This window comes from Perissodus microlepis, chromosome 7, assembly GCF_051167445.1.
Source record: "Perissodus microlepis isolate ML-2025 ecotype Zambia chromosome 7, ASM5116744v1, whole genome shotgun sequence".
Lineage (NCBI taxonomy): Eukaryota > Metazoa > Chordata > Actinopteri > Cichliformes > Cichlidae > Perissodus > Perissodus microlepis.
The window spans coordinates 57881063-57905273 of record NC_140467.1 but is presented as its reverse complement, the minus strand read 5'-3'; the positions used below and the strand labels follow the sequence as shown (position 1 = coordinate 57905273).

General features: G+C 37.8%; 1 protein-coding gene across 1 annotated transcript in view; it reads right to left on the bottom strand.

Annotated features, from left to right (window-relative positions):
* Positions 1-24211, bottom strand: part of ranbp10 (RAN binding protein 10) — a 39126-nt gene that overhangs the window by 9256 nt on the left and 5659 nt on the right. The window contains exons 2-7 of the mRNA XM_084936241.1: positions 19606-19717; positions 13710-13762; positions 3714-3881; positions 3568-3590; positions 1168-1352; positions 181-293 (exon numbers count right to left, since the gene is read on the bottom strand). Of these exons, the coding sequence (XP_084792367.1) occupies positions 181-293; positions 1168-1352; positions 3568-3590; positions 3714-3881; positions 13710-13762; positions 19606-19717 (654 nt within the window). The remainder of the gene's footprint in view (positions 1-180; positions 294-1167; positions 1353-3567; positions 3591-3713; positions 3882-13709; positions 13763-19605; positions 19718-24211) is intronic.

Here is a 24211-nt window from a genome sequence, read left to right as displayed (position 1 = left end):
TTAGATGAAAAGCAGAATGGTTTTTACAATATACTCAACATCTGGAGAATTCAAGCTTTCAAAACAAACATTTGAAAGAGGCCAATACATCAACAGAGACAAGTAACACCCCACACCCTCTAATATAATAGAGAAAAATCTAATGATTCCCTTTGAGCACACACTGCTTTGTGCACTCACTCTGTCTGTTCTTTATAGATGTCTGGTCCTCTTGTATCATGGTCTCTGTAGCTCTGGCAAAGGCTGTTGCAGTGGCACAATACCCATGGTGCACCAAGTAGCTGGACACCATACTAGGAAAAAACAAGGCATATAATAAAAAAATCTTCCTTCTGATTCCTCCTCACTAACTTTAAGATTTTTATATCACATTTATCTTTCTCTGAAAATAGCAAATTAGAAATATTTCATCTGTACGACGTTTACACCAAGAAAGGCAATGTGAATATGGACAGAATAGTTTAGGTGTCTTTAGAACTTTGTGACTGTGGCATACAGCTTGAGAACATCTGTCCAGAGTCTAGATAAATATTTATACACACATGTAGTATTTTCACTGTTTCATACAGGTTTAGAAATGTAATAAAACCACCGGCCAGCATTGCTTTTAGCAAATATCAATAAAATAGGGGGGAAAAAGTGTTTTAGACATTGTTTCTCTAGTGGGATTTTTTTTGCAGAAGGAGAATGTACGTAGGATGACGTGCCAAAGAAACATTCAGTGATATCAGTGTGGCTCTGTGGTGTGTATTTAACAGTTTTAGAATAACAGTGGAGCTCTATGGTTAAAGAAATAAGATATGCACACACAAAACTTAGTGGGCTGATTCGTTATTCATTGTCAGAATAAGAAACATTTCATTGTGTTTTCAAGAAGAACTTTCTGGGTACTTCCTGTTAAATATGAACTCAGCTGAGGGGAAATATTACATGATATCATTAAAAGTGCTAATGACTCCAGAGAGACGAGCTCTCTTAAAAGGAAATATTACAATATGTTTTTATCCACTGGTCCTCCTCCACTGTAGATATGCTACTGGTATTTTTCCAATATTTTTTCTACCACCATCCTGCACAACATTGCTGCTGTCATTTTTATGGCTTTGAAATAAAGTATTATAGTGTGTGTGTGTGTGTGTGTGTCAAGGTGTTGGAGCTGAATCTTACTTCTGTAGGACGGCCTGCCACTCCCCCAGCCGCTCGCCTATGGGAAAGCGAGCGATCATGCCGTGGATCTTGGCCCGCCATTCGCTCATGTAGTCCTCAATGTCAAAGACAAATGGCTGCTGGCCAAAGTTGGCGTCTACGATCTCACCGGGGGTCTGAAGCCCCACAGTGGGGTACAGGTTGGGCTGGTAGAAATGTAAAATAGTAAACAGAACTGATTTGGCACTAAGCAACAATAATATTTACACATTATTTAAAAAATGAATACATTACAGCGCTGCATCAAACGCTTCAAAAAACAAAGCCTGAAGGGAAATTTATCATATTTTCCCCTATTTTATAGCATATCTACACTTATACAGTTGTTGGTGATCATACTAACAGTGATGAGTTCCAATAATCGGGTCAGAGTACCACCACAAATTTAAAAGGTTTGGGATGCTGTGCAACAAAATTCAATGATTTGCAAATCTCATAAACCCATATTTTATTCACAATAGAAAATAGAAAACATAAAATGTTTAAAGGCAGACATTTCATTATTTCAAAAAAAAAAACAAATTTTGAATTTGATGGCAGCAACATGTTATAAAAAAGTTGGGACGGGACAACAAAGGGTAGTAGTACTTTATTTTTAGTAGTACTAAAAATAAAAAGCTCCAAATAATTTGATTAATTGGCAAGAAGTCAGTAACATGACTGGGTATAAAATGAGCATCAAAACTGTTTGAACAAATTATGGAACATTTTCAGAATAATATTCCTCAATGTAAAATTCCAAAGACTGACAATATATCAAAAAATTGAGGAAATCTGGTGAAATCTTTGTGCGCAAGCGGCAGAGTTTAGACTCTGTAGTGGCCTGTCTTTAGTTCAAAAACTGAACACATTAGGTGAATATCGTCTTAATGCATTCTCAATTATCCAGTAAAGTAAAGTTGATTCTGTTCATCTGGACGTAGCGTTTTGTGGGAGAAACGTTTCGTCACTCATCCAAGTGACTTCTTCAGTCTCAGCTGACTGCAGGTTTCCCCAATCTTATAAACAACCTCCCAGCCCATTGTTCCTTCAGTGGGCTGGTTTCAGTCATTATGCAAATGTACTGTTTATAAGATTGGGGAAACCTGCAGTCAGCTGAGACTGAAGAAGTCACTTGGATGAGTGACAAAACGTTTCTCCCACAAAACGCTACGTCCAGATGAACAGAATCAACTTTTTGGAGACATTTGGTGAATAGAAAAAAATCAACACAGAAGATCCAGGACTGTTGAGCACCCTGAATGCTACATCAGACAAGATTGGGACAATATTCCTCCTCAGTTTTCAGACTGTTGTTAAAAGAAGAAGGGATGCCACGCAGTGGCCCTGTCAAACTTTTTGAGGGGTGTTGCTCCCATCAAATTCAAAATGGTGCATTTTGTCAATTTAAACATTTCACATGTTTTAAATGTTGTGTTGTGAATAAAATATGGGTTTATATGATTTTCAATTTACTGCATTTCATATTTATTTGCATTTTACACAGCGTCCCATCTGTTTTGGAATTAGGTGTATACCCACCAACTCTGTGATGTGTGATGAGCTGTTCATGGCAGTTAAATTGTGACAGGATGGAAACACTGAAGGTGTCTCTCTTGGTGGAGCTTTAATGCTAACTAGCTGCACACGTCTGTATTTTAGTGGCTGTAAACAATCGAAATAGTTCTTACATAAAACTGCTCAAAACAAAGTCTGTGGACTTTTGATGTAACTTGGTCACAGTTTTTGAAAAGACACATTAATGCAGAGTTCCCCAAATGTATTTTTGTGCATTAAAGACCACGAAGTGCAAATTTGTTCTACAAAATTAAAAACTTGCTAACTGAGTAACTCACACCAAAACGATCTAGATGGGTAAAAATACATAAACTTGATTTGAGGTTTCCCAAAATCAAATGTCATCAAAAGCACTTTTGTTATGGAATACCTCGGGTTCCATAATAGACAAGAGTCACTGGATAAACAGCTGTTTGTTGGTTTTTGCAAAAAACAAAAAAAACAACCCACTAACAGGATATGAAACTAACATCAGCACTCAGATGAAGGCTGCTTGGGTTAGATGCTGTTTGGTTTCTGCGTGTACAGCTACTTTGAACTGTGGAGACTGTAGTCTAGTTTAAACCAATCTCTCCAATAAAATGTTTTTTTTCCTTTTTGAAATATTACAGTCATATCAGCCACTGGATCCAAAAACACAGAAAGGGTTTCTGACCCCAAATGGCAAAATAAACTGCAATTAGATGGACAGCTGCACAGTTGATATCACTTACACGAAACAAAAATTATTAAAATTGGGCTTATTAATAAAAGGAAAGTGCTGAAGGGTTATGATGGGAAAACATGGCTATAATGAATACTTACGGGGAGGTCTGTGAAGGCAACACCTAAAGGACAGAAAGACAAACCCAGTTAGAGTTAAGAATGTACACACACATTGGTTCCAGTTGATGCTAAATGACACTCTATCAATTAATTTAAAATAAAATGATCTTAACATGTACACCAACCTAAACTGATGCCATTTTTGGTGTAAAAGCAAGTGTTGTTAATGAGGTTGACGCAGCAGCCAATTACATCACCCGTGGTGAATGTCGGCCCGTATGGTTGGCCGGTCCCGGAGGAGCAGAAGGAGTGTCCGTCATCTCCATGGTAACCGTATGAGTGCTTGTCCCATCCTAAAATAGGACAAGGATTAGGATTAGTTCTTGCATCTCATACTTGAACCATGTGAAAAACGTGTCAGTAATCAAAACCTCGGTGACAAACACACAGTCTTACTGCTGCACGCATAAATTGGGAGCAGCTCAGTATGAAAAGTATAAGCAGCTGGGGTGAAGTGGCTTGCTTGAGGTCACTGCTAACAGGAAGGAAGACAGTTACTCATTGACTTCAGCAACTCAAATTTTCCCATCTGACTGCCGCTGCCTACAAGGCGGCTCATAAAAACTGACACTTTCTGAGTCTGCAGGCCGTCCTCCCGGATGGCCAGCAGGAGGACTTTGTCTGTGTAAAGAAACTGGTGAGTCACTGCCAACAGGAACAGCAGCACAGGAGGCTGCACCAGAAGACTAAAGGGCACCAGGGGAAGAGAGGAAGATCTCATGATGTACTAATTACATAAACCAATTTCTTGTTCCTGCTGGTAGTGATGCATGTGTATACAACATAGGTGAGTCACTGGTAGCTTATTAAGGCAAATGAGTAAGAACTTAGCATACAGTGCAATAAATTCTATATTTGTTGATATTTTTTAAGTTTTTACAGATCCATAATTTCTACAGATAAGCAGAGTGTTAAATTCCAGGCTGATAACGGTGCTTAAAACAACAGCCGAAGCTGAAACCGATGTTATTTTTCACTTTCTTTATTTTTGAAGATTTTTTTTTATCCTTTGTATCAAGTCAACAAAGTCTGAAAATTTAACACAACAGATATGTATCTGTCTTTGTTATCGGTAAATACCATCTTATATGCTGATATCAGTCAATAAGGCTAATATCAGCCATTACTGATATTTGACCCATGTATCAGTGCATCCCAAGAAATTTCCTAATAACATGCTAAGAAACTTCCAAAGAAAAGCCATCTACTTGAGTCCTAGGGATGGGGAAGACAGTCAATACAGCTTGTTGTGGTATGAAAACACAGGCATGACTGATCCCTAATCCCTCTTATACACTCTTGTTTTACCATTGTGAAATAATGTTTCCAGTGAAATAAAATACCAGTTGGTCACATTCCAATTAACTGATTCATTTGGACTTCAGAGCCCTTTGGATTAAGCAATGTGCGCTTGTGACACAGCATCAACAGTTATAGCTATGTCCACAAGCTTCAAACTACATTTATAAACATTTAGCATCTTAGGCTTCTGAATTAGAAACCTAACATTTGCTAATTAGTAGTGCATTTACAGTTGAGGCTAATGTAACCGCACTAAAAATAATAGTGCCAAATAACAGAATGAAAAAGATAATCCTGAATCAAATATTAAGTACAAGATGGTTTAAACTAAAATTGACTAGCAGTTGCTGACATACATTGTTATGGACCACAAAAAGACACATCTTATGCCTTCTAGGCTCATCGTGGGACCACTTGGGAGGATCCAGTACCCCAGGCATGCAACCAGATGTTTTAGTGTGTCTACAGCTGACCTCATAGACTTCTGTAAATCTATATTCCACAGTTTTTCAGAATATTCAAGAAGAAACACTAAAAAGTATATGTGAAGGACACTTTACAGAAACCTTTATTAAAAACTATTATTACTATTACACATGTAATAGTTTTTATATTGCAATTGCAATGGGTTTTCTAGGGAGTCCACTTTTTTGTGTGTCTTTCCACATCATTTATTTCATCAGTAATGTCCAGACAGTTACTCCCACTTTGCTCAAGTCTGCCTCTTCTGTTGCAACTAAGACAAGGTAGCTTTCCTCAGCTCTCGTGTGTAGCCAAATATAGCACCGCAGGGTTCTTGGGTATTTCATAACCTATTATCAATGTTAACGCTACCCATATGTCATCTGTTTATTTTGTAATTGTCAAACATTCACTTTTCTCAAAACAGCCTCCAGCGTGACAGTTGTATAGATGAATATCTACAACTAGTATTAAAGCACCTGTGTTATGACTTGCATCTTTCTAAGACACTCCATTTAGTTCCCGTCTTGCTACAGCTGCCCTGTTCAAAAATACTCTTTCCCATTTATCTCTAATACACCGTGGATCCCACTTTACCAGCAAAGTTCTTGCAGTTAAAATATTGCTTAAAAAAGTTTGGGATCAGTCTGAAAAGTCTTTTTTTAAAATCTAACTTAATGCAAGTTTTTCATGATAAAACTACAATTTGAGTCTGATTACAGTCTTAAAATGCTCCTAAAAAAGCAGCTTTTTGTTTAAATCAATCAGACATGTTTTAAGAAATAATGGGTATTCCCTATAGGAAATTGCCCAAGAAAACCTGAAGATTTCATACAGTGGTTTGTTCTACTTCATTCACAACCAGGATAATAGAAAGAGAAGTGGCACAGCCCAGTCCACAATTCAGAATGAAGATGTTGGAGATCAGCATTTCTATTTTGAAAAATAAACATAAAAACAGATGCTTCACAGATGTGGTATGAAGGTAGTAACTACGGTTGTATGACTTTATTTATTAGAAGATTGCTTTGATGAGTTCCCCCTTTTGAGGGAAATTTTTAAGAGTGCAATTGATCCTACCATGGATGATGTTGTCAATGCACATCAGTTATCAGCTGTACTAACTATTCAATAAGAATTATTAGATGATAAACTTGCACTAGTTCAGTGGTTCCCAAACTTTTTTGCGAGGTCCCCCTTTGTTTTACAAGAAAAATGTTCGCCTCCCCCCTCAAACATTTAGTAAACAATTAAGCAAATACAAGTAACCTGCAATAAATTACAGGTAGTAATAAAATAAACTACTAACTCTTTTATGCTACGCCCACGCCTACACGGGTATTTTTGAAAACGCAGCTGTTTCTGTTACTGTCCCTCCATTTAGAAAGGCAGAGGCATCACGGTGTAATTATTTTACGTGCAGTTGTTTTTTTCCTGTGTAATAATATTCAACATTGCTATCAATACATTTTTCAAAAAATGCCTCTCTGTGCAAAATGGGTTGAAAAACATATACAACTGTAGGATACTGTTTGTCCGTGATTTGAACCAAGGGAACAAATCGTGGCAGGAACAACCTGATGTTATTTGTATCCCACTGTAACTTTACTGTATAAAGAGCTAACATCTCCAACATGTCAGGAGTAGTTAGTCATTACAACAAGTGTGTGTGAACTAAAAATCAAAAATGTGGGATACTGTTTGTCCGTGATGTGCAGTGCCCAGCGCGTGCTCCCCACGAAGGGAAACAACTCTGCAGGGGAGACCTACCTTGGCACTTGTGCAGGTGAAACCAAAGGGAAGATATGCTTCACCATATTTTCTAGTCTTTGGCTTAGAATGAAGTTGGTTTGGAAACATATTCAGCTATGCTTCATCTCCTGCTTTGCGTTTGAGTGGGCGCCTCGTGCTAGCAGTGTCCAAGCGTTTTTTTCCCCTTTTCATACCACGCCCCCCCCCTGCAATGGCTCTGCGCCCCCCTAGGGGGAGGGCCCCACAATTTGGGAAGCTCTGCACTAGTTAACCCAGTGTGCTACCGGACAACTTGCTGAAAATGTGCTTCAGTACATTCCTATTAAAAATTTTCTTGTTTTTATGTTTTACGTGTTGTTTGGAATCATTGCACAAGTAAACACCAAAAAAATAAAGTGGTACAGTATAACTGACAAAACTGGGACCAGCAAAGCCAATAATCCAAGGCAATAACAACCCATATGACCCTTCAAAATAAAAGTATATGCTTTACACACAGCTTGGCACAGTATGGAGTGCTACAGACTGCAAGATGCAACCACCATACAGTACAGTCTAACCTAAATAATTCTATACCGCTCTTTGAGAGGATGTTAAACGACCATATAGGATGACATGTCTATATTATCCTGCCTGTCTAAGACAAATAAAATGATACTAGTATTGATCTGTTATTAATTCCTGTATCTCTTCCAAAGCTAAAATGCAGTCTCATACTGTCTGAGCGAGAAAGTTACATAGATCACCGCCTCTTTGCCCGAGTGAATTCATATCAGCTGTCTGGTTAATCGCACAGACTTGATCTAAAGTTATATGGAAGTATTCTTCTATAGCACAAGGGAAATCGGTAAACTTCACAAAATCAGACCTTGACTTTAACTTAATGAAACCTTAAGTTTTGCATGAATGGCTCAACGTGAACTGAGCACCCTGAAAGTGACCTGAACCGGACTGTGTTCAGCTTCAGCTCTGTTGTGTTTCTCCTCACTTGCAGCTTACATGTTGTTGCCAAAAAGCAAAGCAGGGTTAGGAAAAGTAGGTCATGGGTGAGCCGAGATATTAGATGCGTACTTGTATGTGCACATGTGTATCTGTGAGCATGTCATAAAGTACTAGGCTCAGCTGGACATGCATCTTTGTATCTGTATCCTGTGCATTGGGGTATTTCTTTCAACTTACACAGCACATATTGTCCTCTGTCCCTCCATGTGTTTTTTGTGCATAAGTGTATATACACGTGTGTGTGTGTGTGCGCGTGGTGAGGTATTAGATTAATCTGCTGACAGGGATATTGCCTCTAAAGCCAGGCTCGCTGCTCCAACATGCTAATGAAATGGGCAGGCCTCCACAGCAGGATCAGGCACAGAGGTCAGCAGTGGAGAACATTGTACTATCACGGGACGCACAAACACATACACAAGGACAGTACTTTATTACATTTTTGATGTATAACCATAATTCTATAAAAAAAAAAAAAAAAAAAAAAAAGGGATGCTGTGTAAGATGTAAATAAAAAGAATGCAGTCAATTGCAGATCTCATAAACCTATAACACATCTGAAAAATTAAACAGAGATATCTTATTATTTCATGAAAAATATTAGGTTGTTTTGAAAATGATGGCAGCAACATGTCCCCCCAAAATGGGGCACCTGGGCAACTAACTATGCTAGTTGGCAAGAGGCCAGTAAAATGATGGGGTGTAATAGAGCATTGGCATAAATTTCACAGATGTAAAGACGAGCAGAAAAAACTAAATTTGGATTTTTGGAAACATGAATGCCATGTTTTCTGATTAAATAGAAAAATGACCATCCAACTTGTTACCAGCACTAAGGTCAAAACTTATATCTGACTGTAACGAAATGCATTACTGACTATGGAATTGGCAGCTTGCACATGTGGAAAGACATCAATGCTGAAAGATATATACAGGTTTTAAAGAAACATGCGCTCCCATCTAAAAATGTGTTTTTTTTCAGGGAAGGTATTTCATAATTCAGCAAGACAATGCTAAGCCACATACTGGATTCATAGTAGTAGAGTCCAGGTGAAAAATTGGCTTGTTTACAGTCCAGATCTTCAGTCCAGCAGCTGATCTCCTCAGTTAATGTGTACTGTTGTTAAAAGGAGAGGGGATGCTACACAGTGGAAAACAAAGCCCCGTCCTAAGTTTTTAAGGATGTGTTGATATCATTAAACATTTGATATAATTTTTTTAACACGCAAGTTTAATCTTCTATCATGTATATTACTGTATTCTGTTTTTATTAACATTTTACACAGTGCCCCAGTTTTTTACTTACTCAAGTAAAATCTGAACTCACCTTTTACAAAATTTATTTCAAATCCAATAATTTTATAAAAATTAATATTTTACGTTAAAACAAGAAAATAATATGATTCATGTGTGGTTCCAGATCCTATAAAAAATGAACATCCACAGTTGTGATGTAAAGAAAACCACAGAACCACAAGACCCAAGGTAGCTCCTGCCGGCAGTGAGGACACAAGTAATACCTACACAACACTGGTTTTACTTTCATTTCTGAGCAGTTAAGAATTTTGTTTTTAAAAAAAGAAGAAACCAATTGACAAACATATATTTATTAAATTTCTTGGGCTTTTCCTCTGGCCCTGGTTAAAATTTCTCTCCTCTGAAAAAAAGAAAATCCCTAACTTAGAATATTTGCAGTTCTATAAAGATAGAATAGAATAGAATCTATTCTGCATCTTCAAAGATCTGAAACTTTACAAGCATGAAATACTCGCTCTTTTAACTGACTTTTCAAAGATGCTTGAATCTTCAGTTTCAGCTTTGAACTCTGGTACATCTGACAGGTTTTCTTTTTTTAAGATATTTTTTTAGCACTTTGCCTTTCATTAAAGATATGCAGCAGAGACAGACTAGAAAAGTGTGTTTTTTGTAAAGCAGGCAGGGCAAAGTCATGCAGCAAAGGTTGAGCAGAGAGTCAGCTGCTGAGAGCATTTTTTAGAAAGTGGTGTGTGCCCTAGACAATCAACCATCAGGTCACCCCATCAGACAGAGTTTTAACAGGATAAATGAAACCAGGAAAATGTGCTATTCAGCATAGCAATTTCAAGACCATAGCTTTCAAAACTTAGTTTTGAATCTTATGATTTATGATGGTAATTCCACCTCACAGGGAACTTATATAATACTTCAGAACTTTAACTCAAGAAGAATTTCTGAGTGCAAAATTTTCAATTTCACAGGTCTGATTCGGGTGTTTTTTGCCATTACTAGCAAAAACTAGAAAAGTTAAATACAACAACCTTGCAATAATTGCTCCCTTGATTAAGGATGTCATATTCAGTATTTGACAAATAAGTGTTAATTTAACAGTTTGATCATTTTGGATGCTGCAGTTCGTGGGCTCAGTTCTATTGCATTATAATAACTGGAATGTCTAATATTGTCTCCATTCAAAATTAAAATAACAGAAACACATCTTTGCACAAAGACACCTTCACAATCACCATACATATACACTCACAGCACATATAGAACATTATACACTTCACCAGCACACACACAACATGTGCAGCATGCTGTGAAAGTGTGCACAGATGCACGGATGAGTGGGAACAAACAAACACTGAGAGATGCAATCAGTGAAGCCCAGGACACACAGAGATAAATCTCCACAGTTTGGGACAAACACACACTGGCACACAAACACGCCGAGTTAGTCCGAGTTAAGGCAATCATCAGTAATCTGTGTACCAGGGCTACACACCATCTGTAGTAAAATCCTAGTTACAAAAGATACTTTCATAACTGATCTGTAACCAGTTGTGAAAAAAGCATCCATCCATGCAACGCTTTTCCACATTGTTCCGGGCCTTTGTGTGACGTCTAACACATGCGAATCAAGAAGAGAGGAGAATGAGGGATCTTTGTGTATGTCTGCATCTAGACTCTGCTGAACTGGCTGCCACCAGCCTCCACAGCATTCCACAAACCTCAGCCACCGCACAGATCTTAACCATTCAATAAGCAAATAGCCCCACACGGGCCCTGAAAACCACAGGATATGATTGGTGGAAGCACATACATGTTCTCACTGGTTGGGGAGAGGGAAGGGGCTTAAGTGAGGTTATCGGCAGCTAAGTGGCCACTATGTTTCCCCCTGTGTCACCCGAGGTTGCTGGACCATTAACACATGTCCAGATAAAACAAAACAATACAAAATAATCAGTGGAAAAGTGGAGGACAAGGAATAAAACTGATATGTTGACCTCCCATATGAATGCATTGCCTACTGTCTATGTACAGCATTTAGACAATAAAATGTTTATGTGTTAGCAGACAAAGCCTTGTTTCTTATTAAATCTTTATAGCAGCACCTTTGTTCTCTGAATTATAGAAGTGACCGCTGTCTGAGCTGTTCACACACGTAAACAAAGTTAGCAGAAGTGTAAGACAACTGATTTGTTGAGTAGGAGATTTTTATAAACAACTGATTTCATTAAAGCTGCAAGTGTAATTCTCCACAACTTTATTCATCTTTATTGTAGGAATCGAATTCTTCTTGATAGAAATAAATACTAAGCTAGGTGAAAACTGGTGGAAAATTCAGTGAGTAATGATGATTTTCATTGTGGGCTGACCAGAAATGTACATTACGTGACATGTCATCACCGTAACAATATAACCACTGCACTGAAGTCACAGGCAGAATAGGCTCCAGTCACACAGGCCTAGAGACCAGTTTATGAGCTCAGCATTCACAGTAGAGAAAAATGTGTATTCACTGACTGGTTGGCAAGTGGCTACTGGACGTTGCTGGCTATCAATCAATGAAAGCCTTCTTGTGGTTGGGGTAACCATTGAATGTGTTGGTTGCAGTGGTAAGGCACAACTTTTACTCTGAAGGCAAGCGTTCTCTGTTTCTGGTTTGCATTGCACTTTTTAAACTTCCACCGTGGCTTGGCGGGTAGTTGGCCAGACAAGTCGGCATGTTCCATGCAAACTATGGCCATCTACCTATCTTCTGTGTCGAAAAAGTGAAGCCAACACACAAATGCTTTAAAGCTGCATTCTTCTGAGTAACCAGCGGGGGGGATTTCTGTGTTTGCCGTGAGTACAATGGTACTGTCTATGCTTGAAGTACTAAATTTAACTGAGAGGTAACTGAGCTAAACCAAATGCAAGATGGGTACAATGTTTTTTTTTTTAATGTTTTTAAAAAGGGTCCAATCACTGCAGTTTCTTTATTATCTGAAAGCCCCATAATACACGATGTAAGGTGAAACTGCCTATGAGGACACCCTTAGATTGACACAAAACACAGTCATTGAAATCTTTGCATATAGTAGTAATTTCACTGGGTGTTGGCTAAGGCTCTGGACCAAAAATAAACTCTACATAAAATACAAACCGAGCAATCTGTCATTACAAAGTAATAGGTGGATGAGGGTGCAATAAGTCCACGTCATCTGTCACTGATCTGTATGACAGCTCAGTAACATGTCCTGACATGTTCTCTACTGCAGCCGTCAGACAAACTGCATCTAATTACGGCAGAAACCCCGAGCATCATCATCTCCACCTGTTTTCATTCCTGCATCTCAGAAATGTTGGTACTTTTCCAGCTTCTGATTTATCCTCAAAAATCAATTTCTTCTTCATCCCTTTCATCCACCTTTAGTATATTCCCTCCACACGTGCATCCACATTATCTCCACTGCTACTTTAACTCTAAAAATATCTCAATCCCCTAATAATGAACTCTTTACCAGGGTTTGCAATATACATGAGAAAATAGAAACAAGGCTAAAGTAAACAGTGTCAGTCTTTGATTGCAATCTAAGCCTGTAAAGGCTGGGGGTTAAGGCTGTTCGCCAGTAAGTAATTAGAAAGGTTCAAGGTTTTGGAAAGCCCCTCTGTAGCTGCTTCATTGTATTGAGTGTACTGTGCTGTGTGTAATCAAAATGGAACAAAAAAAAAGAGTGACGCAGGATGTTCATCTTCCCAGCCAGCCAAAGCACCCGTCCACTCTGACTGCTAAGTGGCAGAAATGCTGGCATCAGATCAGCAAGCCAATGTTGTTGGTGAACAATGGCATGATGACGCTCTTGCCATACCATGAGTTGTTGAGTAAACTAGGGAATCCTTATTTAACCCTATTTTGCTAACTACTCCTAACACAGACCCCAAATTGTAGGCCTACCATCTTTTCATTAGATATTCTGACAGCTATACGCCCACTATAACATTCATCCATCCATTTTCCTAACTGGTTATGCATCTTAGCTGGGACACATCCCAGCCGTCTCAAGGTGAAAAGCAGAGTACACTCTGGACAGGTTGTTGGTCCATCGCTAAAGTAAAGAGACAGACAACCACACACACCACTACATCTTCTGCCAATTTAGACTCATCAATCAATTAACCTAACATTCATGCCTTTGAAATAAAGACAATTTCAGAGCAGGATATTCAAACCTTGCATCTTCTTGCTAGCCACTGCACCACTGTGCAACCTTGACTATAATATATTCATCAGTATATCTAAAAAAAAAAGTCTTTTCAGCCTCCTACTGGTTATAATACAATGACATTATTCAAGTTGTACTCACCAGGCAGTCTGTTCATGTTGACTCCCTGAGCAGACAGGCCAATGCCCATGTATCTGCACACAACAAGAGACAAAAAAAATTAGATTTACATGTCATTACTGAGCGTCCAGTACATTTAAACACTCGGATCAGCTTCTTCTCAAATCTTTAATCCAGCTAGCTTTGCAAATTCTGAGCTGATGCTCATATACTCATGAGGGTTGGCAGAAGTAGAGTGCCTTCAAATTCTTCTGACTAGTCATTGTGATTTACTGAGTCCATGAGCTGAAACATCCAAAGTGGCAAACAAGGATAAGCAGTTGGTCTGCATCATTTTCATGTAGACCGGCTTAAAATGACAGCAAAAAATCTTTTTACTCATTTGAACAAGTCAGCATTATTGCCGCTTGAATGCATTCGGCATATTACAAAGTAGTAATAACATAAAGATCAGTAATAAATGCCTGCTTTGGGCCACATGGTTGGTCTTATTCAAATGTTCCATGCTTTTCAAATAAGTTACATTTACAAAGTAAGAGGAGTAAAAGACACATCAGTCAAGTCTACAAAAACTCAGGGCTGCAGGGCATGTGTGAACACAGCTTTGCAGCGCATAGACATGCTAACATCTCTGTGATGCTGGACTTTGTCATAGCAAGCTTTTGTGCTCAACAATAATAGCAGGTAAACTTAAAATGCACCTGATGGTGGCACAATATAAAAAATTAAGAGATCACCAAAGTTATTCAGCTCTCACTTATGTCTGCATTGATTTGACTGTTATCTAGCGTTGGAATATATAATGAAAAAGACTAAAGGAATACATCAGCGGGTTTCATCTTCAAAAGATGAGAACAAAAATATCTGCACAGAACTTTGACACTCCATCCAACAGATGCAGAAATATTTCATCACCAAAGCTATGAACAAAAAGACTGATGCACTCACAGACACACACCCACACACACACACACACACCCACATACACGCACGCACACACACACAGCTGCTAGGGCTAACATGCAAATCTATTAATATGACTTATCACAGTAATGAAATAATAATGAAAAAGAAATAGGTAGACATAAATTTTAATCTAAAACTGGGGAAATTTGCAGCAGCACAACGACCTACAACAAATAAAACATCTGAAGAGAGAAATCCAAATAAAAACAAGATTATTCTTAGTCAGTGCTCTACAATCATTTTTCAGTCAAATTAAACCAGTTGAGTGTCCATGTTAATTAATCCTCTCTCTGCTTTCTAGATTAATGTGGCCAATCTGCACAAAGTCAGCAGCACTTTTTTTTAAAACCAAAAAAGCTTTTTCCAAAGAGAGTTTAATAATTCCACTAGTATATGGCTAAGAAAGGTTTTGTAATAACCAGTGATGATGAAACCAGTAACCAGCGACTAAGCCATTGAAGCAACTCAAATAACACAAAGGAGTCTTTTACGGTGGCTCTATTTATACTTATTTTACCAATGCTGTTTCCTTTACCTCTGACAGATATTCTTCACTTCTTTCATTTAATTATTAGTGTTCAATTTTATGTTCATGCAAAATAGGTTAGCCTTAAGTTTCTGCAGTGGTATAGCTTGCCACTCTAGGCATGGTACCAATGGTTCACTGCAATATTCATGCTATAAAATATGCGCAATATTTATTTATTTATTTTTAATTAAATGACCCACAACAACTTTTAATGATATTTATGATAATAAAAATTTTTTGAGTATACATAGACTACCAGTCAAATATATGAAGCATGTAGCAAAGAAAAAGAAAAAAATGATAATAAACGTGTTATATTTTAGATTTCTGGCAGTAGTCACCCTTTGCTTTGTTGACTGCACTGCAAACCCTTGGCCTTTTCTCAATGAGCTTCATGATGTAGTTATGCCTGAAATGGTTTCACTTCACAGGTGTGCCTTGACAAGGTTTCTTTGTGGAATTTCATAATAATGGGCTTGGGACCATCAGTTGTGTTGTGCAGAAGTCAGGGTTGTCAGCTATGTACCAACCTATCTGACAACTGTTACAATACATTTTATGGCAACAACCAATCAGCTAAGTAAAGGACAGGTGCCAGTTCAGCTCACAGGGATGAGCGGTGCTGCATGGCGGAAAGCATCTGGCCCGGGTTCGAGTCCGACCCGCGGCCCTTTACCACAGGTCTTCCCCTTTCTCTCTCTCCCTCTGCTTTCCCATCACTCTTCACTGCTCTGTACAATAAAGCTGAAAAAGGCCAAAAATAAGGTATTTAAAAAAAACAGAAACCACAGGCCATTATTACTTTAAGAACTGAAGGTCTGTCAGTTTGGAAAATTGCTAAAAAACAAACGTGTGCCCAAGTGCAGTCACAAAAACCAAAAAGCGCTACGACGAAATTGGCTCACATGAGGACCATCCCAGGAAAGGAAGACCAAGAGTCACCTCTGCTGCTGAGGATAGATTCATCAGAGTCACCAGCCTCAGAAATCGCAAGTTAACAGCACCTTAGATTAGAGCCCAGATAATTTCCACACAGAGTTCGAGTAGCAGACTCATCTCTACATCAACTGTTCAGAGGAGACTGTGCAAATCAGACCTTTGTGGTCTGATAGTTTGGGATGAGATGGAGTGAAGGCAAAGGGGTCAATAAATGCTCAGCATCTCTGGGAACTCCTTCAAAACTGTTGGAAAACCATTTCAGCTGACTACCTTATGAAGCTCATCAACAAAATGCCAAGAGTGTGCAAAACAGCAATCAAAGCAAAGGATCGCTACTTAGAAGACTCTACAGTATCAAACATGTTTTGAGTTATTTCACATTGAGTTATTTTTTTGTTTACTACATTATAATGCCTTCAGTGAGAATCTACAATGTAAATAGTCATAAAAATAAAGAAAAAACATGAAATGCAACAGGCTAAAGAGTCACTGTAACACCAAATTCTCTGACTTTTCATGGTGAATTGCAAAACAAACCACTGAACTCTCTCAGAATATTTTCATTATGTCATTCAGTTGGCTAACTGCTACACTAGAGCATTTCAGTAAAAGTGATTTAATTCATCTACGGCAGCGAATAAAAAGTTGGAGTTCTATTTCGTTTCAGTGTAAGCAGCTTGAAGCAACCCAAAGCTACAGATCCACAGCTTAGTTCTGCTACACATGACGCCACCTCATTCAAACCCGAAGGATTAAAGAGCATTGAAGTCCATGTGATTTCTGCTTAAACCAGTTTAGATTGATTTAAAAAGTTGTAAACAAAAGCTTTGATCCAGTTGATGAGTCAAATCATCGACTTATAGGCTGCAGCCCAACAAAACTGTAGAAATACACCAATCAACCGCCCAGGGACTGGAATTGGCTCATATCAGTGATCAGGAGGTGACCCTCTGATTTCTCAAGGCAAATAGTCATGCACACTTACAGCCACATGCTAACATATTGTTAGCATGAAGGCTCTTTACTGTCAATGAAGACACAAAATCTGCCAAAGTAGAGTCCGTAGGGTACCAGTGTGGAAAACAACAACAACAACAAAACAAGCTAAAGCTATCCACATCTTAGCAGTCAAAGGGTCAAGGTAGTAAAATTATTAAAGTGAGTGAAAAAGGTAAAAGAGCCAGTATCCTGTTATCTGGTAAAATAAGCAGAAACTCATTTTCAGTTAATTATCTGATCCCCTTTCCAGTGTTAGAGCACTTTATATTTCAAAGTTGCCTCAGTGAGAGAAGATAATGTAACTTATTACACTTACTGCATGGAAAGTTCAATCATTTCTTTTATTCTGGAAATCGCATTGAAGAAAAGTTTGTATATGCTGTCAGTTCTTACAAAGAAAACTAGAATCATAAAAATGAGTATTTTCAGATTACACTAATACGAATCTGGACTTGGACAAGAAAATTACAATCAAGATATCTCTACGAAATTCTAATGAATTCAAATTCTTGAATTTAGGGCTTTTTCTCAGTACTGTCTGAGACCCGAGATGTGAGCTTATTTTTAAGTTTCAAAACGACTTATTAGCTTATGGGTGTAACTTGAAATGTATACACAGAGTACATGTTATTCCCGTGGCATTCCATGACACATCATGCAGCTTCTAGCTGCCTAAAAATGAAAGCCATACAAACATATTTTGCATCACTTCTTTTGTATGCCTAGCTGTTTAACTGGAAATAGGGAGTGTTTACTGTGCAATTTGAATTTTTTAAATGGAGAGGTGTTTCAGCTCCAATCAAGTCACAAAAGAGAATCTGAAAGCCAGACATTTAACCACATGGCAAAATAATTGCAGAGACTAACCTAACACTTACTCATCAGCAACCTCAGCAATCACTGAATTAGCTGAAAGGCAATGACTCTCTTTTGTGCGGTATGGCCTCATTTGACAATAAAGATCTATGCATATTCATTTACATATGGAGTTCATCTTTGACTGTTTTATAATGTAGAAGTAAATTTGCCATTCAGGTCCTTCCAAAGAGTCCTGGAATAACAGAACTAAACTGGAGGAACTTTCTTGCTGTTAAATTCCATGTGGCAACTTTTTCAGCAACAGTGCACAACATTACCTATTCTAGCTGTCAAACTGAAGCAAACAATTCCAGACCCAGTTTATCTAGGAGGATACGCTTGGTGAAATAGACTTCTCTTAGTACTTTAAAAAAAATGTATCAATTTGAAACTGTGTGTGTGTGTGTTCCTGTCTAGCTATTTTTGTGAGGATCGAAATCTGCATTCTACTATACTTGTGAGAACCAACAGTCACTTGTGAGGACACACTCACCGGTCCTCACAAGTTTGAAGGCCTTTTTGAGGCTCAAAATGTGGTTTTAGTGTCAGGGTTACAATTAGGTTATGGTTAGGTTTAGGGTAACGGTTAGGCATTCATTTTTAATGGTTAGGGTTAGGGTAAGGTGCTAGGGAAACCATTATGTCAATGAAGGTCCTCACTAAGATAGATGAACGGGCTTGTGTGTGTGTGTGTGTGTGTGTGTGTGTGTGTGTGTGTGTGTGTGTGTGTGTGTGTGTGTGTGTGTGTGTGTGTGTTCGTTCTGATTAAATAATCAATTCCCACAGGGCCATGATGAAGAGGCAGTCTGGGCTCAAAACGTTCCATATTTCCTAATTCTGGAAATGACACCCAATTATTGTAATTCTAGGGCAACTAAGAAGAATATCTTGACTATAAGCAACACAGATCTACAATTTTCAGGTGTAGTCCCTCACATTAGATGACAGTGATGATTACTAAAACTGTACTTTTAAGGCTGGCTACTTTTTTCACTGGTACAGCAGATGAACAAAAACACCCCAAAATTTTCCACTGATGTAACTCTCTCTGTCGTGACAAAGGATTTGGACAGTAATACGATAAGTGATATAAAGACTGCTGTTTTGATACAGACTCAAGGTGGAAAAAACTTTGCACAACCAAGTTAACAGGTGTAAATGCAAAAAACTGACAAAAAGGAACAAAGACATTGTTACTGACAAATTTTGCACCAGTGCTACAAATGATTATCATAAAAAAAATACTATGTTTATAACCATCAAATTAAATGTTTAAATGTTAATTAAAAATCGAATTCATGTAATTTATTTCAAGTTATTAAAGTTGGCTATTTTTTTCTTTAATATGAAACAATAAGAGGCAGGGTTTTACATATACACACATATATAAAACCCTACTCCTCTGATAATATCCTCAGAAAACAGCCAGTGCAGTGACTCATGGACCTAAGCTTCAAAGTCAGAATATAATAAAAACTAACAGGAAATACACAAAGTTACTGCAATTTTATTTTTGCGTGGGCACACTGAACATGTTATGAATGACCTGGGGGGGGGGGGCTAAGTCAGGTTACCATGGTAACATAGGGCACCAACACTAAGGTTTTAAAAATTGCATCTGCTTACCCATCTCGACCTTTGCTGACAATCTTGACTTCAAAGTAGTAGATCCCACAGGCAGCAGGGATTGGGTGTGTGGCTCGCACTGATGCTGCATCTTTGTGGTTCTTTCCATGACCTGATAAAAGAGAAATACAAGGTGTACATGAAGAACATGGTAGCCTAATAGAAAAGGACTTTAAAAACAAAGAAAAACTGGGCTTGCATTTGACTCCTGATTTTCTACCAAAGTCTCATGATATGGCACTGACCTGGATTCTTAGTATTTTCATAGTTTAATTGGTCATAAATTTGCTATCTGGTCAAAAAAAAAAAAAAAACACATATAAAAAGTAGAACCTGACTTTTAGAGACAAACACACTGACAAATAAACTTAACTTAGACTAGATGTTAAACTTAACATATAGTCTACTAACTTGTAGTGCAAATGACGTTTTCAAATGTAGATAAATAACTAGGTAGAAGTGTACAAAAGGCCACCCCCAAACACCAGGTATCCATGGACATTGCCCATGGACTAAATTGCCTTTAAAAAGACACTGGTTTACGTTTACATTTGGTTGAAACGCGGCCTGTTAAAAGTTGACCAAATTATGTTTATTTTTGTGACCAAATCTGTAGATTGTCCGAGGCACTGTGGAAGTAGAGCGCCCTTTATAACTTTTAAACCTTTTAAAGGATTTAGATGTAAAAGGATGTCTTTTTGTAAATGTCTTTTGAACAGCCTCAGAAGCTGACTTTTCACCTTCAACTTTTTAACCTAATCTCAGCATTCTTCAGACATCAAAGCTTTCTTCAATGTCTTTTCAACGTCTTTTTATTAAGGGTTTTTTTTCTGTGTGAGGAGGACTGGATAATGCATAGGCACATCTCTATAAATATGACAAAAAAAATGAATGTGTATGCTCATATCTGCCTTAGTGTATACACACAGTTTTGGTTGGTAATATAAACAGAGCTTTCTGCATCTGGCCCGAGGTCTTTTGCAATAATGTGCTCTGAACAGACAAAAGATAGAGTGGTGTGGCCAGAGTAACGGCAGACATGTTTGATGAAGACCAAAGGCAGCTTTTCAGAAGAAGCTCATCTAATCTGAATATGGCAACAGAAACAGCTGTAGGTTTGATAACTAACCTAACTGGCACCAGTTTTCTTATTTATTCCCCCTACATTTCCACAAGGCTGTGTTGGGCTTGCACCACAAGGCTGAGTGATCAGGGAGGCTCAGATTAGGCTCAGATACGCGTGGATTTCTCAAATAACATTCATCTTTTTGTTAAGGTGACTTTTCTATGAATAGGTTATACAGGGCATTGATTTAACACAGTCTGGTAAAGATGTAGACAATGAGGTCACAGGGCTCATGTATTTTGTCTGGACCAATTAGATTTGAGCACAACACATATTACTGTCTGTCATTCTATATTCAGATGGCTGCTTATGCAATCCCTCGGGTCATGAGAGAGAGAGAGACTAATATGTTCAGTACTGTTGTATAACTGCAATCTAGCTTCTACAGTAAGCATGTGCATCTCTTTCTGTAGAATGTTAATCGCACCATTGACTGAGCTCACCTGTCACCACACATAACAAGTCACTGAGAGCTCTGTGTGTGCATGAAATGTAGACATGCTGTAACCTTAAACGAAGCAGCTGGCTGTCAGCAGACACCTTGAGGCTGTTGCTGTTTGTTGTGTGTGAGGGGGACATAAGTGTGGTCACTAAAATAAAGTTATACATACTATAGAGTAGAACAGGAAGTTAGAAATATACTGGCTTGATGTGTTTTCATTTTTTCAAAAAATACTCTGTAAAATACTCTTAGTATAGCATCACTTGTATAGGTTTACAGTAACAACACCTCTTTAACTGTGATCCTAACTCTTTTAATGATATTTGTTTTATATTTTTTTTAATAAGGATGCAACTATGACACTATTAAAAGATCACAGTGCCATAATTAATAATGAACTAAAGCATGTTAGAGTCTGAATTACATTAACACTATATAAAATATCCACATATGCTAGCCCATTAGTGTTTTTTAGGAAGCAAAAAGTGACAGGACGTTCACTAACACTCAATTTTGCATCTTTTTTTGACCCACAAATCCACTATGCATGTTCTATCATGTTTACACATATGACTGGCGTGCCTGTGCGTGTCTGTGTGTGTTTGTGTGTGTGTCAGCCAGTAGTCTAATTTTAGACCTCAGTAGGCCAGCAGGTCTCTTTGGGACTACATAAATGGGTATGTGAGATGGTTACTACCGTTAACCAAAATGTCTGGTTCATAATTCTGCATTCATGCTGATTCATGCTGATTAGGCCGTTGTGGTTTTTTATTTGTATTAGATAAGAAACTTAGAGTGTAACAGTGTTGTAAAGTTTAAATGAAAGGCCATGTGATTTAATATTAAAGCCCTGGCAGTATTAGACATTTCTGCTCTTGTGCGACTTTAAACCTCTCCACGAGAGTTCAAGGAGCAACTGTTAATGTCCTGTTCCTCTTCACCCACAGCACTGTGTGGCCTTAATTGCTTACTAGAATATCAGCAGTCTGCCTCCAGGGTGTATTTTTGACCACTAGCAGAGGCAAAGTGCAAAATCTATCTGTTCAATAAGAGCAAGCACAACAAAGACCAAAGCAACACGTTGCTAAATGCCTCACAGTGTCAAAAGAAGCAGACGAGTCCATATCACTATGTCAACATCATAATAAAATTAGAGGATTTATTTATAGTGTGAGGAAGTACAAAAATTCTTATATGACTTCATGAGGGAATTAATGCCATTTATATTAGACCCTAGCTGACAACACCACCACCATATACTCAGTTATGATACTACTAAGTTACAGACCTTGCTAGGTATTAAAAAAAAAATGAATTCAGAGCTGCTTTGCTGTTCAGACTCTTTGATTACATCTCTTATTTAACTTACTAAAAAATAACTACAATTTTTTGGACTGGTAGAGACTAATACATTGGTTATCAAATGTGTCTAAACTAAGAAAATACTTCAGTCAAAAGAAAAGTGAATATAACACTTTGGGCATGTGGCCATACAGCACGAGGCTACATATTACTTGTTTGTGCGCACAGATACACCTGGCACTTATGCTAAAAGGTTTGTATCTTCTGTTTTGGTCTCCCTGAGGCAGATTATGCTACACAGCAGCACTTCATCACTGTGGCCTCTAAGAGATATGATGGCCTAGTTAATAATAGATGGAAAACTGGAAATGGTGTTTTTCCAAGTCAGTGATATTAAGGATTTTTAAGTTACTTTATTTCCCATCTGATGAGAATGCTGATAAAATCTCATACAGTTAAAGTTAAATAAAATCTCAAATTAAAGATGCTATAACCTGTTTGTCTTAAGTTAGCAATATACTACAAATATACTATGAGATAACAACATTGTTGCCATTCTACTGACAATACATGAATGCAGCACAAAGGTCAGGGCCACGTGACCTTTGAAAACATTAATCTCTGAACTTTAATTATGCGTCTTCTGCCTAGATAAGAGCTGAGGCAGAGGTATGTTTTCATTGCGATTTATCTACCTTTCTGTCAGCGGGATTATGCAGGTCAAAGTTAACAAAACTTGGTGGAGAAGCTGAGCATGAGCAGAGAAGGAAACTAACTAAATTTTAGCCTGTATCTAGATCACGTCCTTCCAAGTGTGCTGCAGGAATGAGTCTTAAAAATTCATAAATGAGACAGGATTTTTCATTTCTGGTTCCATTTTCTGGATCAGATTTTTGTTTAGATGCTGCAAATATGATAACGAGATGCTTTAAATATTTTCACATTTTTTCTTAAAGCACAGAAGTAAACTGAAGGTATTACATAAACATGTGTTAGCACATAAATGGCTAAATAAGGCTAGAGACTTGAGGGAAATTCAGCACCAACTGATCACGCTAAAAACACGTTCTTAGTAGTGTTTATATTAACGTCATGCAATTGATGTGTAGTTTGTTTATAGCCTAACAATTGAGTTCTGTATCTCACAATTGTATTTATGCTAAAGAAATGTTTAAAAAAGTAGCATGACTGTGGTATTCCAGTCATATAAAGCTCCAAAGTAAGGCCAGAACAGGCAGTTATGACTCTACAGAAAAACCAAGTACAACCTTGACGTTCCCTAAGAACTAGGAGAGCAAGTAGCAGCCAAGTGCTGCTATTCAAATGAACTGGTTTAACTAATCGTTAAGCGTGAACATCTTTATGAAAGCAGATGTTTTGGCAGTTTGCTGGTCTGGAGCATTCATTTGTGTTGTACATATTAGAAATTGATATTAGATATTAGAGAATGAACTAAAACAGGAAACAATTCTCTAAGGTATTGTTGTTCTACAAGCTACTGAACCACTGGATTGAACTTACTCATCTTTTTCAAATCACTATAATTCTAGTTTGAAAGCAACAGGTGTCTAGTTTACATATAGATGCAACTTCATACTGAAGCATGATGACCAAAAGTATAAAAAAAAAAAAATACCACATATCGTGATATATATACACACACTTATTTTTAGTTATGTCTTATTACACATCTTCTATCCATTTTTAACCAAGTTAAGATGGTGACTAAATGACAT